Genomic DNA, 15,084 nt, shown 5'->3' with positions numbered 1-15,084 from the left:
AATCATAGTGATACAGCACAGAAACAGACCCTTTGGTCCAAACAGTCCATGCCAAATAAAATCCCAAACTAAACAAGGCCCAACTACCCATTAAAGCATGGAAGACTGCACTGGCTTTCTTCATTGCAATCTAATCAGTCAAATTTCTCGTTCTATTACCGCAATACGATAAACTTATTTCCTTCAAGTGCCCATCTAAGCATCAACATCTTTGCGAAACATTTATGATCTCAATTTCCAACACATTCACAGGCAGAGTGTCCCATGCAATAGAAAGTTCTTCCTCACATCTCCGTTGCATCTGTTGCTCAAAACAATAAGGGCTGCAATTCACCACTTCCTGATGGGTAAGAAAGGCGGCTAATTTGGGAAATGTCGGTGACCTACATGTTGAATTTTTTGTTTTAAGAGGAGGGGAGCTCCAAATTGCCTGCAATCAGAGGTATGGATAGCAGACAACAGTGTGGATCTGATCCTCCAGATTTCTTCAAAAAAAACCAAAGACTTTTTTGTCACTGCATCCCCTCCAGACAAGATTTCAACTGGTTGTGGTTATGATCCCAAAGCTGCTGGCCTCTGATTAAATCAGCAGTGCTGAGGTGCCTGATAGGTAGTTCACAGGCAGATATCTCCCCTATCAACTCTTAATGAATTGATAGATGGATAAAAGGCTGACTTATCTCAGTGGTAGGGCTGGCATGCCAGTCACCATCTAAACTGCTCACCCCCACATTTAGAAAATGCATACAAACATACACAATAAGAGTAGTAGATCATTCATCCCATGAGACTGCTTTACCATTCAATTACATCACGGCTGATCTGTTTGTGTTCAAACTCTACATTTCCATCTACTCCCAATAACATTCAATGCTCCTATTTAACAAGAATATATCCACTTCGGCCTTTAAAAACGCTCAATGAGCCCAATTCCATTGCCAGACAGGAGAGTTCCAAAGTTACACAATCTTCAGAAAAAGATTCTCATCTGTTCTTCAGAAAGGCAACCTGTAATTTTAAAATTATGTCTCTAGACTGACCCACAAAAGAAAAACATTCCTTTCTATATTCACTTTGTCAAAACTATTTAGGATTTTCTATCAAATCACCTTCACTCTTATATTCCAATGAAAACAAGCCTAGCTTGTTCACTTATCCCCATATGATAACTCACTTATCCCAGGTATCAATCCAAGAGAATATCCTCTGAACTGGCTTAACTGGTGGTAATCCCTCCTTAAATTAGGCTTCCAAAAGCGCACAGAATATTCAAAACACGGTCGCTTATGGCCTGTATAAGTGAAGCATAACATTCTTACTTTGATGTTAAATTCCTCTAATAAAAGATAGCATCCAATTATCATTGAATCATGGAACCCTACAGTGTGGAAACAGGCCATTCAGCCCATTAAATGCACACTGACCCTCAAAGTCATCCCACCCAGATCCACCCACTATCCCTGTAACCCTACAGTTTTAACATCGTTCATACACCCAACCTACACATCCCAGAACACTATGGGGGAATTTAGCATGGGCAATCCACCTAACCCACACATCTTCGGACTGTGGGAGGAAACTGGAGCACCCGGAGGAAGCCCACGCAGACAGGGTGAGAATGTGCAAATACCACGCAGTCAGTTGCCAGAGGGTGGAATTGAATCCAGGTCTCTGTCGCTGTGGGGCAGTGTTAACCATTGAGTTATCATGCTGCCTGTAATTAATTATCCTTAATCACGTGTGGTAGCTGCACATATTTTGTGACTTGTGCATTAGAACTAGCATGGAATTCTGCAGAGATTCTTCATTTATACATAATACTCTGCTTTTTCATTTTTCCTGGAAAAGTGAATAGCTTCACATTTTCCCATACTACACTCCAGCTGCCAGATTATTGCCCCTCGCTAACTTACCCATAACCATTTTTAACTTTGTTATTTCTTCTTCACAACATACTTTCCTACCTACCTTGATGTCATCTGCAAACAAAGATGTGGAGAGTGAAGACCTTGTAGCTAAATCATCTGCAAAAGTTAGGCAGAGATCCCTGCAAGACTTCACTCATCAATCACATTCTAGCAAAACAAATATAATTGCACGTACTGTTTTCTCCCAGCCAGACAGACAATCTTCTATCTACACCAATGTTACCTCTATGCCTTGAGCTTTTATCAAATGCCTTCTGAAAATCCAAGGATGCTAACGTTTACTGGCTCCCCTTCACCCACAGCATGTTAATTCTTCCAACAAATTGGTTAGGCATGTTTTCCCTTTAATGAAACCATACTAAATCTTCCTGATCAACCAGAGTTTTTCTATAATCTCTTCAACACTCAGCTCTAACACCTTCCCCAAAAGAGACTTGAAGCTTGCTGATAACACTGTGAAGCTGGAGCAGCAGAACAGGCCAGGCAGCATCAGAGGAGCAGGAAAGTTGACGTTTTGGGTCAGGATCCTTCTTCAGATTAGTAAAAATAAATGATTAACTAATGAGATATTCATGCATGCTAATTCAGATGCACTAGCATGCATCTATGCTGGAATTCTCTCTCTCTGATTTTACATTTCTTCTCCAGTTCACAACAGCACACCTTTAATTATCATGCTTAGTTTGCAAAGACTGAATACACCCTTCTCAGATTCTCCATTTGCATTGTTCCTTTTCAATTATTACCTGATTCCAAATTGTATAGCAAAGTTAGTAAAGGCCCAGGAGCAACAAAGCAGAGAGTAGAATTGGCCTGTGGTACAAATTGTTGTTCTCAAATACAGGGAAGTAGATACTAAGCCTGAAAAATACTAAAGAAATGGAAGCCTTTACTGCTTTAAAATTTAACATATCTCTTGCTGTTTCTAGTTTTTTAAAATATATTGTTTGACAGGGCAAACTAGTTTCAGACTAAGCAAAAGTAGAAAGAAAAATGAAGAATGTACATTTTTGAAAATTTAGTTTGGGCTGCGTTGAAAATCGTGATTCTACACCAGCTTCCCTTCATACACTTTGATAAAATCAGCTCATTAACCCAGAACTCAAAATTACAGACAAACATGCTTTAAAAAATGCAGTGGAAAAGCCATGTTTAAGCAACATTTTTAAGCCCTTCCTAGATTCTTACTGAACCATACTTGACAGAAATAATGGTTAGTGTGGTGTTCCGGTGACGATGACCCAAAAGTGATAATGAGACTCTATTGTGGGCACCATAAAAACAGGAACAGATTGTGTTTCTATTTGATTCAATCTGGTACTAACAAGCAACAGAAACTTCTGTGAATTAACTCTTTAAATAGCATTTGGATTTGCAGCTTGCAGAATAGAGAGAAAAACGAAAATCAAATCAAATATCCAAATCTACGTACAATTAAACCAGTGTAATTGAGCCACTGTCATGCAAGGTTTTATATTACTACACAGGGCCCACAAACATTCCTGTGGCTCCACCACTCATAGGAGAGAGAGGTGTGATAAGTTTATACACACCAAGACTGATCTTGCCAAAAAATCAGTTATTAATTGTTCTTTGTTACCGTGCATAAGAATTTTCCATGTTCCTTTAAATAAGTCCTCTAAACTAAAGAAAAATATTTGTTTATCGCTGTCATAGGCTATGTGGCAACATGTACTGATTGGATGCTTTAATTTAGTCAAAAGATGATTTTGGTCAAAATACCCAGCTATAACATGGTTTAGCTGCTACATACAATCCAAGAGAACATTTCTTCTTTGATGATCTCCTAATTAAACTAAAGGACAAGCAACAAAAGCACACTATTATCCTTAACACAGTAACTAAGGTATGTCAGTCTTCATAAGTTTAAAGCTACATAATAATTATACATAAATGATTTCCAACATGCATATGAATGAGTAGAATATTCAACTTTACCTGGAACTTTATCAACAGAAGCAAAAACTGAACGTTGGACTGTAGGATCACTGATACCACGGCGAGACTGGTCATAGAATCTAAAAGGGAGATGATGGGCAGATGGTGACCCATGTCCAAAGCCCATGACTTCAGAAGTGGCTTCCACTGGGAGATCCAATAGTACTAGAATACAATATCAATTAAAAAATTCAAATAATTGTCATTCCTGACTAGGACTTGGCTGTGGGAATTTCTTTTATTAAAAACAAATTTTATATTTTCAATTGTACGATGTCAACTTTTTCCCCCATTTATAATGGACGTTACAAGTTTTAGTATGCTGAGACCACGTAATATTTTTAACGTTAGTGTTCACCATGCCAAATGTAAACGTTAATGCACACTAAGCTGAAAAACCTCACCCAGTTCTTCATTAGAACTGTAAAGCAACACATTCGGCATGTCCTCTGAATTAGCCAAACACACATTTGATGTGGAAAAGGATAAGATTTTAGCTATATCCTACTTATATTGCTGGCTATAAACCAGAATGGAACTATAAAATGGACAAAAGGGGTGTCTGGTTGCTCTTCACACAGTACAATGGAAATATGGAAGACAAATGATTTTCTGCTGGTATTTAAAACCTTTGAATAGTTGTCCAGAATTTAAATACAAATTAGGGTTGACAGCACACAAGGGAGTATTCTTTGAGTTAACGAAACATCTGTAAATAGCTTGAATACATTTATTGTCACTTGGACTCCAAAATTAGTTTACAGTTAAATTACCCACATTGACTATTGTTTTCTCCAAATCTTGATACACTGCCTCTGGCTCTTAGTACTCAGAATAGGATTGGATTGGGAGTGCTCCTGTAGTCTTATTCATTTGGGGGATGAAGACCTTTGCTGGCCAGGCAGCATTTACTGCCCATCCCTAATTGCCCAAAGGGCAGTTCAGAGTCAACCTCATTGCAGTGGGTCTGGAGTCACACGTAGGTCAGACAAAGTAAAGATGGCAGTTTTCTTCCCTAAAGGACATTAGTGAACCAGATGGGTTTTTCTAACATTCAGCAATGGATTTTTGGTTATCATTAGATTCTTAGTTTCAAATATTTTTATTGAATTCCAACTCCACCATCTACCGTGGCGGGATTTGAGCCAGGGTTCCCAGAAAGTTGTGGGTCTCTGGATTAACAGTCCAGTGGTAATACCACTAGGCCTCCTGGTGCAATGGTAATGTCCCTACCTCTGAGTGAGCAGACCCAGGTTCACGCCACATCTGCTCCTGAGGTATGTACTAACATTTCTGACCAGTGTGATTTGAAAATATGTCTGAGGGTGGACTGTAGCTTGAAGCCAGGGCAAGGCTGGATTCTAGCTCAAGGTCATCTGAAGTAACTCTGTGGGAAGAGTGTGAGGAGGAATTGAGATTAATATGAGGCACAGGTTAATGCAGAAATCCAGGACCAGCATTTGAAAGGAGCATTCACAGGGGTAGTCAGTCCACAATGGTGGCCGCTGGAAGGGGTCAGCTCTCAGGGTGAAGGCAAGCATGGCCTTCATGTAATGAACAGAAAAACAGATGGGATTGCAACCAAGAACCTGGGATCACCTGCAGTTTCCAAGATACTGAGTTAATCTTAACTGGCACTTCCCTGACACATTTACTGTATGCATGTAAATATATTTCAGAATTTCTTGCTCCACATTATAACCAACCTGAATTCTGTCCAGTTTCTAAAAGCTGTTGATTTGCATTTTGCAGAATGATACATTGTTTAATTCCAGACATGAGACACTTCTGGGTGGATCAGAGAAACTGGGATTGAGATCAATAGACAGAAGGTTGAGAGCAGATATAAGTATTCAAAATCAAGAGGCGCCTGGATAGACACAGTGAAAGACAGAGCTAGGACCTTAAAAAAACATGACCAGGGCATGTGGAGGAGGCAGATTCTTTTGTGGCTTTTAAAAGGAATTTGGATAAATGCCTGAAGTGACAAAAACTGCACATCTAAGTTGGGGGAATTGGTGAGTGGAGTTTCTAATCCTGACCTTGTTTGGTTCAGGTTTTCCTTAAACAGATTGATAATTTAGAAAGGAGAAAATAACCACACGTAAAACAGATAAGGACAGGGCCTTAACTAATCTGAAACAAGAAAATGTGACATTACAGATGTGAATTTTAAAGACAAGCTCACAAAAATGACAGTGTTCACTTCGACAATTTTAAGACAATATTATCTTTCATCAGCCTTCCATAAGCTACAAGAATCCTTGTAACATTCAGAAAACTGCTCAAAACTTTAAGTGTAAATCCAGTTTCAAAACTGTCAAACTGCACCATTTCACAGGCATTGCTAGTATAATTGAGATAGGTCAACTTTAAAAGCAAATTAAGCACAGTCACTTGTATGAATGAGGGGTTCCAGATATTTGAGTAAGTGCGTCATTTATTTGCATCTCTCCTGTTTATTTAACGTAGTTTATTTAATGCATTGCAAAAACTTTATTCAGTCACCAGAATTACCTCAAAGTTGCTTGCCATGTAAAAATATTTCAAAACTGGCTGTCTGGAATGGAACTGACGTGGGGAGGGAATTTTTGTTTCTAGCAGCTAGTGGCAAAGTCGCATTCCTGAATACAAACAAGTGGACTATATATTCATCATAAAGAATGTGATGAAAACAACAATGTGAACTAGAAACTTATGCTAGTTCCATTACAAGGAATGCATTTCTGCCTTTTGATTGCAATTAGTGATTTCAAGCAATTGTTCCATAAGTTTCAGTTAACGGCACAGAGCGTGAAGAACTGAAACAATAATGTGGAACTGGAGGAACACAGCAAGCCAGACAGCAGAGATGCAGGAAAGTTGACGTTTTGAGTTGGGACCCTTCTTCAGAAATGGGAAGGGAAAAGAGAGCTGGGAAATAGAGAGGAGGAGTGGGGCTGGGAAGGTAGGTGGATTGGTGATAGGTGAATGCAGATAGACAGTGGTTGGGATTAGTCAGTGGGAAGGGGTGGATAAGTGGGAGAGAAGATGGACAGGCTGTGGCAGGTCAAGGAGGCAGGGATGAGGGAGGGAGGGATGAAGGAGGGTTGGACGTGGGATGAGGCTGGGGGAGGGGAGATTTTGAAACTGGTGAATTCTGCATTGATGTCATTGGAATGTAGGCTCCCAAGGCAGAATGTGCTCCTCCAGTTTATGAACGGTGTCATTGTGACACTAGAGGTGGCCCAGGATGGATATGTCACCCAGGGAGTGGGAGGGGGAGTTAAAATGGTTGGCAACTGGTAAGTGTTGTCATTTGTCACGTACAGAGTGCAGGTCCTCGACAAAATGGTCTCTGAGTCTACACTTGGTCTCACCAATGGGCAGGAGACCATACTGGGAGCAATGGATATAGTAGACCAAGTTGGTGGATGTACAGGGAAACCCCTGTCAGATATGAAAGCCTTACTTTGGAGGGGAGGGGCGGTGGTGGTCAGAAGAGATGTACAGGCAAATGTGGCACTTCCTGCGGTTGCACGGAAGGGTGTCGGGTGTTTGGGGGGGGGGGGGTGTGGAGTGGACAAGGGAGTCGTGGAGTGAGCAGTCCTTACAAAAGGCAGATTGGGGTTGGGAGAGAAGTATCTTTTTGGTTGTGGGGTCAGATTGTAATTGGTAGAAGGTGGCAGAGAATGATACACTGGATGCAGAGGACTAGGGGGAATTCTGTATAAAAACTGAAAGAACTGCGGATGCTGCAAATCAGGAACAAAAACAGAAGTTGCTGGACAAGCTCAGGAGATCTGGCAGCATGTAGCAACGAGATTTTGATAATTTGCATTTAAAGTCCTGTAGAGGTTATATCAGATCTTACTAGGATAAAGAATTTTGATATCCAGCACATTATTTTATTAGCAATAGGTGTCGTGTGTGCTGCCACCATTTCTTCCAAGCATGTGGGGCTGTCCATGGTCAAGTGTTTATGTGGGTAGGAATCAATTAGTCGAATGAGAAAAGACGTGGAATAATTTTAATCAGTTAATTACAACCCTGTAACTATTTACAGGTTATAAGTCAAAAGCGTGTGGACTGGCATCAAAGAGGCACATTCTCTTTTTCTGCCACCACAGGAATTAAAACCCAAGCTTCAACTTCCCACTTCTCCAACTGAGACCTTAAGTGGCCAATTAACAATTGAGGAAACTTGAAAAGCAGGTGATGATTGGTCAGTGAAAGCCATAGACAGCCCTACCTGTCCCTCTTGATCACACCCACCTCACAATCCATACCTTTGAAGCAGAAAAGCAAGCTACCATGTCCTTTGATTCTAGACTAGACCACACTAGCCTGTAGCCTGGTGCCAAAATAATGCCTCTTCTCGTAGCAATTTGCTACGCAAGAGTTTTTTAAAAATTAATTTTCCTAGTTAAATAACAATTGTCTAATACTACTTCTAAATATGGTTTTAAAGCAATTAGACTTTTCTGCTATAGTCAGTTCTACTTCAACAGTAATGGACATGTCAGATAGTTATGACAATCAAAACTGAAATGTTTCTTAGAAGTGACTAATGGGTCTTTTGTGAAATTGGTACAAAGTATTTGTTTGGAACAGCAGGTCATGTTGTAAGAGGGCTGTTTCTTTGTGAGTTTCAGTTTTTTATTTTATTTCATTCTTTCTAGTCAATAAAACAAATGCATACAATTGCCTGTACAACTTATTTCAACATAAGTAACTTGATCTTGAATAACTAAGGATTAACTGAATGAATTTACAAGTGCAAATTGAGGAATTGAAGCCAATACTGCTATAACATCATCTAGAATTTTGCTATGTTCCTATGCAACATTTGAAATTTAATGTGGAAACGAGCAGAACAGAAGTGCGAAAGACTATCTCATTCACAATAATAGATAAAAAAATTGAAAACACGTTAAATACGTCAAGCTATTTTACATGTGGAACTGTAATTCACAATGGTTACATAAGGAAAAGGTGTGTATTTCTTTATAAGCTTTCTTCAACTATAAACTGTGGTCACACCAACAAATCTGGTTATAACCACCAAAGAGTATACTGAAACACAACTGGGTGGATGTATTACTTTGTACTTCCAGTCAAGTTCCAAGGGCGGCATTTGAGGATTCTCAAATTATTAAACAAAAACTTGCATTGAGGATTTTTAAAATTTCTGAAGTACATGAAATTCACATGGATACTTCCAGTTCATGTTTATTTGAAAATAACATGTGCTAACCCCAATTGAATCTGAAGAAATGGTTATTCCAGTATCACCAATGCTAAAATATTGTAAAGTTGGACTGACCACAGTCAAAAATCACTTGTGACAGGCAGAAATCACATGTGGCCTGGGGCAGTGTCTTTTTCACATAGGTCCCCTCTGCCAATCCAGATCCATGTAATTACAGACGCAAACTACTATCTAGTATAGATAGACAAAGACATTATGCAGAGACAGTAGGAATTGCAGATGCTGGAGTCTGAGATAACAAGGTGTGGAGCTGGAGGAACACAGCAGGCCAGGCAGCAGAGCAGCAGGAAAGCTGATGTTTCGGATTAGGACCATTTTTCTGAAGAAGGATCCCAACCCAAAACATCAGCTTTCCTGCTCCTCTGATGCGGCTTGGCCTGCTGTGTTCATCCAGCTCTACACCATATTATTGTAAGATAATATGCAGTATCTTCTCAGTTTAATAAAATGTGAGGCTGGATGAACACAGCAGGCCAAGCAGCATCTCAGGAGCACAAAAGCTGACGTTTCGGGCCTAGACCCTTCATCAGAGAGGGGGATGGGGGGAGGGAACTGGAATAAATAGGGAGAGAGGGGGAGGCGGACCGAAGATGGAGAGTAAAGAAGATAGGTGGAGAGAGTGTAGGTGGGGAGGTAGGGAGGGGATAGGTCAGTCCAGGGAAGACGGACAGGTCAAGGAGGTGGGATGAGGTTAGTAGGTAGCTGGGGGTGCGGCTTGGGGTGGGAGGAAGGGATGGGTGAGAGGAAGAACCGGTTAGGGAGGCAGAGACAGGTTGGACTGGTTTTGGGATGCAGTGGGTGGGGGGGAAGAGCTGGGCTGGTTGTGTGGTGCAGTGGGGGGAGGGGATGAACTGGGCTGGTTTAGGGATGCAGTAGGGGAAGGGGAGATTTTGAAACTGGTGAAGTCCACATTGATACCATATGGCTGCAGGGTTCCCAGGCGGAATATGAGTTGCTGTTCCTGCAACCTTCGGGTGGCATCATTGTGGCAGTGCAGGAGGCCCATGATGGACATGTCATCAAGAGAATGGGAGGGGGAGTGGAAATGGTTTGCGACTGGGAGGTGCAGTTGTTTGTTGCGAACTGAGCGGAGGTGTTCTGCAAAGCGGTCCCCAAGCCTCCGCTTGGTTTCCCCAATGTAGAGGAAGCCGCACCGGGTACAGTGGATGCAGTATACCACATTGGCAGATGTGCAGGTGAACCTCTGCTTAATGTGGAATGTCATCTTGGGGCCTGGGATGGGGGTGAGGGAGGAGGTGTGGGGACAAGTGTAGCATTTCCTGCGGTTGCAGGGGAAGGTGCCGGGTGTCAAGCCCACTGACTCCCACAGCCACCTAGAATACACCTCCTCCCACCCACCCTCCTGCTAAAATTCCATCCCCTATTCCCAATTCCTCCGCCTCCGCCGCATCTGCTCCCACGATAAGACATTCCACTCCCGCACATCCCAGATGTCCAAGTTCTTTAAGGACCGCAACTTTCCCCCCACGGTGATCGAGAACGCCCTTGACCGCGTCTCCCGCATTTCCCACGACACATCCCTCACACCCCGCCCCCGCCACAACCGCCCCAAGAGGATCCCCCTCGTTCTCACACACCACCCTACCAACCTCCGGATACAACGCATTATCCTCCGACACTTCCGCCATTTACAATCCGACCCCACCACCCAAGACATTTTTCCATCCCCTTCCCTGTCTGCTTTCCGGAGAGACCACTCTCTCCGTGACTCCCTTGTTCGCTCCACACTGCCCTCCAACCCCACCACACCCGGCACCTTCCCCTGCAACCGCAGGAAATGCTACACTTGTCCCCACACCTCCTCCCTCACCCCCATCCCAGGCCCCAAGATGATATTCCACATTAAGCAGAGGTTCACCTGCACATCTGCCAATGTGGTATACTGCATCCACTGTACCCGGTGCGGCTTCCTCTACATTGGGGAAACCAAGCGGAGGCTTGGGGACCGCTTTGCAGAACACCTCCGCTCAGTTCGCAACAAACAACTGCACCTCCCAGTCGCAAACCATTTCCACTCCCCCTCCCATTCTCTTGATGACATGTCCATCATGGGCCTCCTGCACTGCCACAATGATGCCACCCGAAGGTTGCAGGAACAGCAACTCATATTCCGCCTGGGAACCCTGCAGCCATATGGTATCAATGTGGACTTCACCAGTTTCAAAATCTCCCCTTCCCCTACTGCATCCCTGAACCAGCCCAGTTCATCCCCTCCCCCCACTGCACCACACAACCAGCCCAGCTCTTCCCCCCCACCCACTGCATCCCAAACCCAGGCCAACCTGTCTCTGCCTCCCTAACCGGTTCTTCCTCTCACCCATCCCTTCCTCCCACCCCAAGCCGCACCCCCAGCTACCTACTAACCTCATCCCACCTCCTTGACCTGTCCGTCTTCCCTGGACTGACCTATCCCCTCCCTACCTCCCCACCTACACTCTCTCCACCTATCTACTCTCCATCTTCGGTCCGCCTCCCCCTCTCTCCCTATTTATTCCAGTTCCCTCCCCCCATCCCCCTCTCTGATGAAGGGTCTAGGCCTGAAACGTCAGCTTTTGTGCTCCTGAGATGCTGCTTGGCCTGCTGTGTTCATCCAGCCTCACATTTTATTATCTTGGAATCTCCAGCATCTGCAGTTCCCATTATCTCTCTTCTCAGTTTAGATGCTTTTGTACTTATTGCATATTTTTCATTCCACTGTTTCAAAACAATGCAACGTATCATTGTGTTAACAATTCCCAGTCACTGAGCTAAATGGGCAGTTTGGCAAGTATTTGTATTTGGAAAGAAAATAACCACCCACTGTGGCTATGTTATGAGAAGTAGGACATTGTGGTAGACACCCAAAGCTAGGTGCTCCCCAGAAGTTTTTGTAATGTAGATCCTATTCTTGTAACCTGTAAATAGTTATAAGGGTGCAATTAACTGATCAAAATTATTCCACATCTTTTCTCATTAGACTAATTGATTCCTACCCACATAAACACTTGACCATGGAAAGCCCCTGAAGAATCCACATGCTTGGAAGAAATGGTGGCAGCACACACAACACCTATTGCTAATAAAATAATGTGTTAGATATCAAAATTCTTTATCCTAATAAGATCTGATATAACCTCTACAGGACTTTAAATGCAAATTATCAACATCCCGCTGCTATGTGTAAGAATGTTTCTTGGGAGCTGAGTTAATAAACAATGTTACATAGATGTAAATCACTTCCTTTGCTGTATATTTCAGTTGCCAAAAATTTACAGTAGCACCAACTATTGCACAAAAAGCATTCTATTAAAACACGAGGCTAATAGATAATGACTTTGTATGTGACTAATTACCTTGTTTCCTAAATTAAAAAGCTTAATTCATCCCACAACCTACGCAAGGATCGTGGATTAAAATAGGGTTTTGGAGAGATTAATGCAACATTTTATGGCTAAATTAGAATTAATTAATTCTAAGTAAAATTCCATCAGTTAAGCTGGAAATACTGGATGAACAACCTAGTAAAGCACGCTGAGAAAATTATAATTACCTGCTATTCTTTGCATCTTCATACGTCGTGCTTGAATACGGCCCTTTGCTAATCGCTGTTTTGCAATGATGCAGCGGATGTGATCAGCAAAGATGAATGTAGCCTGGAGGATAGGGAAGGGCCTGGCATGAGGGTTAGATGCAGGCTTATGAATGATGATGTTTAAAGCTCTACTGTCATCTTCCACCCCCATCACCTGCATGTCCTGTTCAAATAAAAACAAATACAATCATTGTACACTTTGAGAATTTAATGCCATATTTCAACAACTTGAAAAGTGTTCCCTATGGAATATCAAACACAACACAGACTTTATTGTATGTGGTGTATCTTTCTCAAACTGACATTATCATCAATGGGTTACAACTGTAGAAGCTTGAACTGAACTGCAAATAGATCACACTTAATCTAGATCAACTTATTCAGGTGATCTAACAAAAAATCATAATACTGATCCACAATTTTTATGAAGTCCCTACGTGCAATGAACACGCTATGTAAGCCAGGTTATATAAAATGAACAGAACAGATTTAAACTATAAATGTTTTTCTGTAAAATGGAAAGGGCTTTGGACTGCATGCCCAATACAACTTGGTAAAGCTAATTAAAAGCCCCAGTAAAGATCAGAAACGCCAATTTCTGTCTTTCCTCTCTATTGTTCCTCCACGACCACGTACGATGATCAACTGGTCAAAATCACAGGTGTGAAAATAGTCAGGTAGAAGATCTAGACAGCAATGACCTAGAGTGAATTCCAGAAGACTGCAGAGACACTGACTGCACATTTATACTGTAATGTTAATTGTTAGCTGTTTTGGTCATTAGATGAAAAGTGACCCCCAAAGAAAGAGTCTAATTTCATTTAGAATATGCAATTAAAATGAGATATAATATGCATATGACATCTCAATGTAGATTCACAAGTGTGTATTTTTGGGTGGCTAAGGTGAAAGCGCATAAACATGTGAGAAATTTAATGGGAAGTTATAACTTGCTGCCCTTGCAAAATATAGCAAAGCGAGTCATACAGCATGGAGACAGACCCTTTCGGTCCAACCAATCCATGCCAAACAGATATCCCAAATCAATCTAGTCCCATTTGCCAGCACTTAGCCCATATCCGTCCAAACCTTTCCTACTTGTATACCCATCCAGATGCCTTTTAAATCTTGTAATTATACCAGACTCCATCATTTCCTCTGGCACCTCATTCCATACACACACCACCCTCTGCATAAAACTGCTGCCCCTTCGGTCCCTTTTAAATCTTTTCCCTGTCACCTTAAACCTATGCATTCTAGTTGTGGACCTCACTACCCTGGCGAAAACACCTTGGCTATTCACCCAATCTATGCCCCTCATGATTTTGTAAACTTTTCTATAATAAAACTTTTCCTCAGCCTCTAAACACTCCAGGAAAGATAGCCCCAGCCTTTTCAGAGACAAAAATAGAAATTGCTGGAAAAGCTCAGATGATCTGCGGAAAGACATCCGAGTTAACAGTTCTGAGGAAGGGCCACTCTACCCAAAATGTTAAATCTGATATCTCTCCACAGATGCTGCCAGAACTGCTGAGCTTTTCCAGCAATTTCTACTTAGTTTCTGATTTACAGCACCTGCAAGTCTTTCAGTTTTTACCCAGTCTACCCAGCCTCTCCCTGCAGTTTGAACTCTCCAACCCTGGCTGCATTCTTGTAAATCTTTTCTGAACCCTTTCAAGTTTCACAACATCATATCTATAGCAGGGAGACCAGAATTGCACAGTATTCCAAAAGTGGTCGAACCAATGTCCTGTACACCTGTAATATGACCTCCCAACTTCTATACTCAATGCACTGATCAATAAATGCAAACATATCAAACACCACCTTCACTATCCTGTCTACTTGCAACTCTACTCCCTGCTAAAATATCAGTTTAACATTTCATTATGTGAAGTTCGTATTCTTGTTTCCGAAACATTTTATATGTCCCACCATACAAATCTAAGAATTTAGTTCCAACTAAGATGGTACTACATTATTGCAACAGCACAGATCCAAATGATTTGTAAAGATACACATCAGGTTTCAATTTATCAAATTTAAATGTTGGAATCAAAGAAGCAGAAAATCTTATATGCTGAAATTTAGCTTCTTACCTGAAGCAAGCCTGCAAATTTCACCACTCCCCAGCCAAGTCGTTTGCTCTCTGGTTCAACCAAACTCATCTGATAAACGTCTACAGCCAGGAATCGATGCATCTGATTGCCATCTTTAGTTACTACAGTGCAAGCAATTAAGTCGCTGTTGTCTGAAAGAATAGAATTAACAGTGTATCTCACTTGATTAGTTTACATAAGTGAGTAGAAATTAAAGAGGTTTCAAAATATCATTGGTTATCTTAACAATGACAA

General features: G+C 41.8%; 1 protein-coding gene across 4 annotated transcripts in view; it reads right to left on the bottom strand.

The window, feature by feature from the left end:
* clec16a (C-type lectin domain containing 16A) overlaps positions 1-15,084 on the bottom strand; it is a 247,517-nt gene that overhangs the window by 55,121 nt on the left and 177,312 nt on the right. For all 4 annotated transcript variants that reach the window (XM_048552334.2, XM_059654137.1, XM_059654139.1 and 1 more), the window contains 3 exons: positions 14,830-14,981; positions 12,689-12,893; positions 3,888-4,052 (listed from right to left, as the gene is read on the bottom strand). In XM_048552334.2, coding sequence (XP_048408291.2) covers positions 3,888-4,052; positions 12,689-12,893; positions 14,830-14,981 — 522 coding nt within the window. The remainder of the gene's footprint in view (positions 1-3,887; positions 4,053-12,688; positions 12,894-14,829; positions 14,982-15,084) is intronic.

This window comes from Stegostoma tigrinum, chromosome 23 (assembly GCF_030684315.1).
Source record: "Stegostoma tigrinum isolate sSteTig4 chromosome 23, sSteTig4.hap1, whole genome shotgun sequence".
Classification (NCBI taxonomy): domain Eukaryota; kingdom Metazoa; phylum Chordata; class Chondrichthyes; order Orectolobiformes; family Stegostomatidae; genus Stegostoma; species Stegostoma tigrinum.
This window is presented reverse-complemented; position numbering and strand designations above follow the sequence as displayed.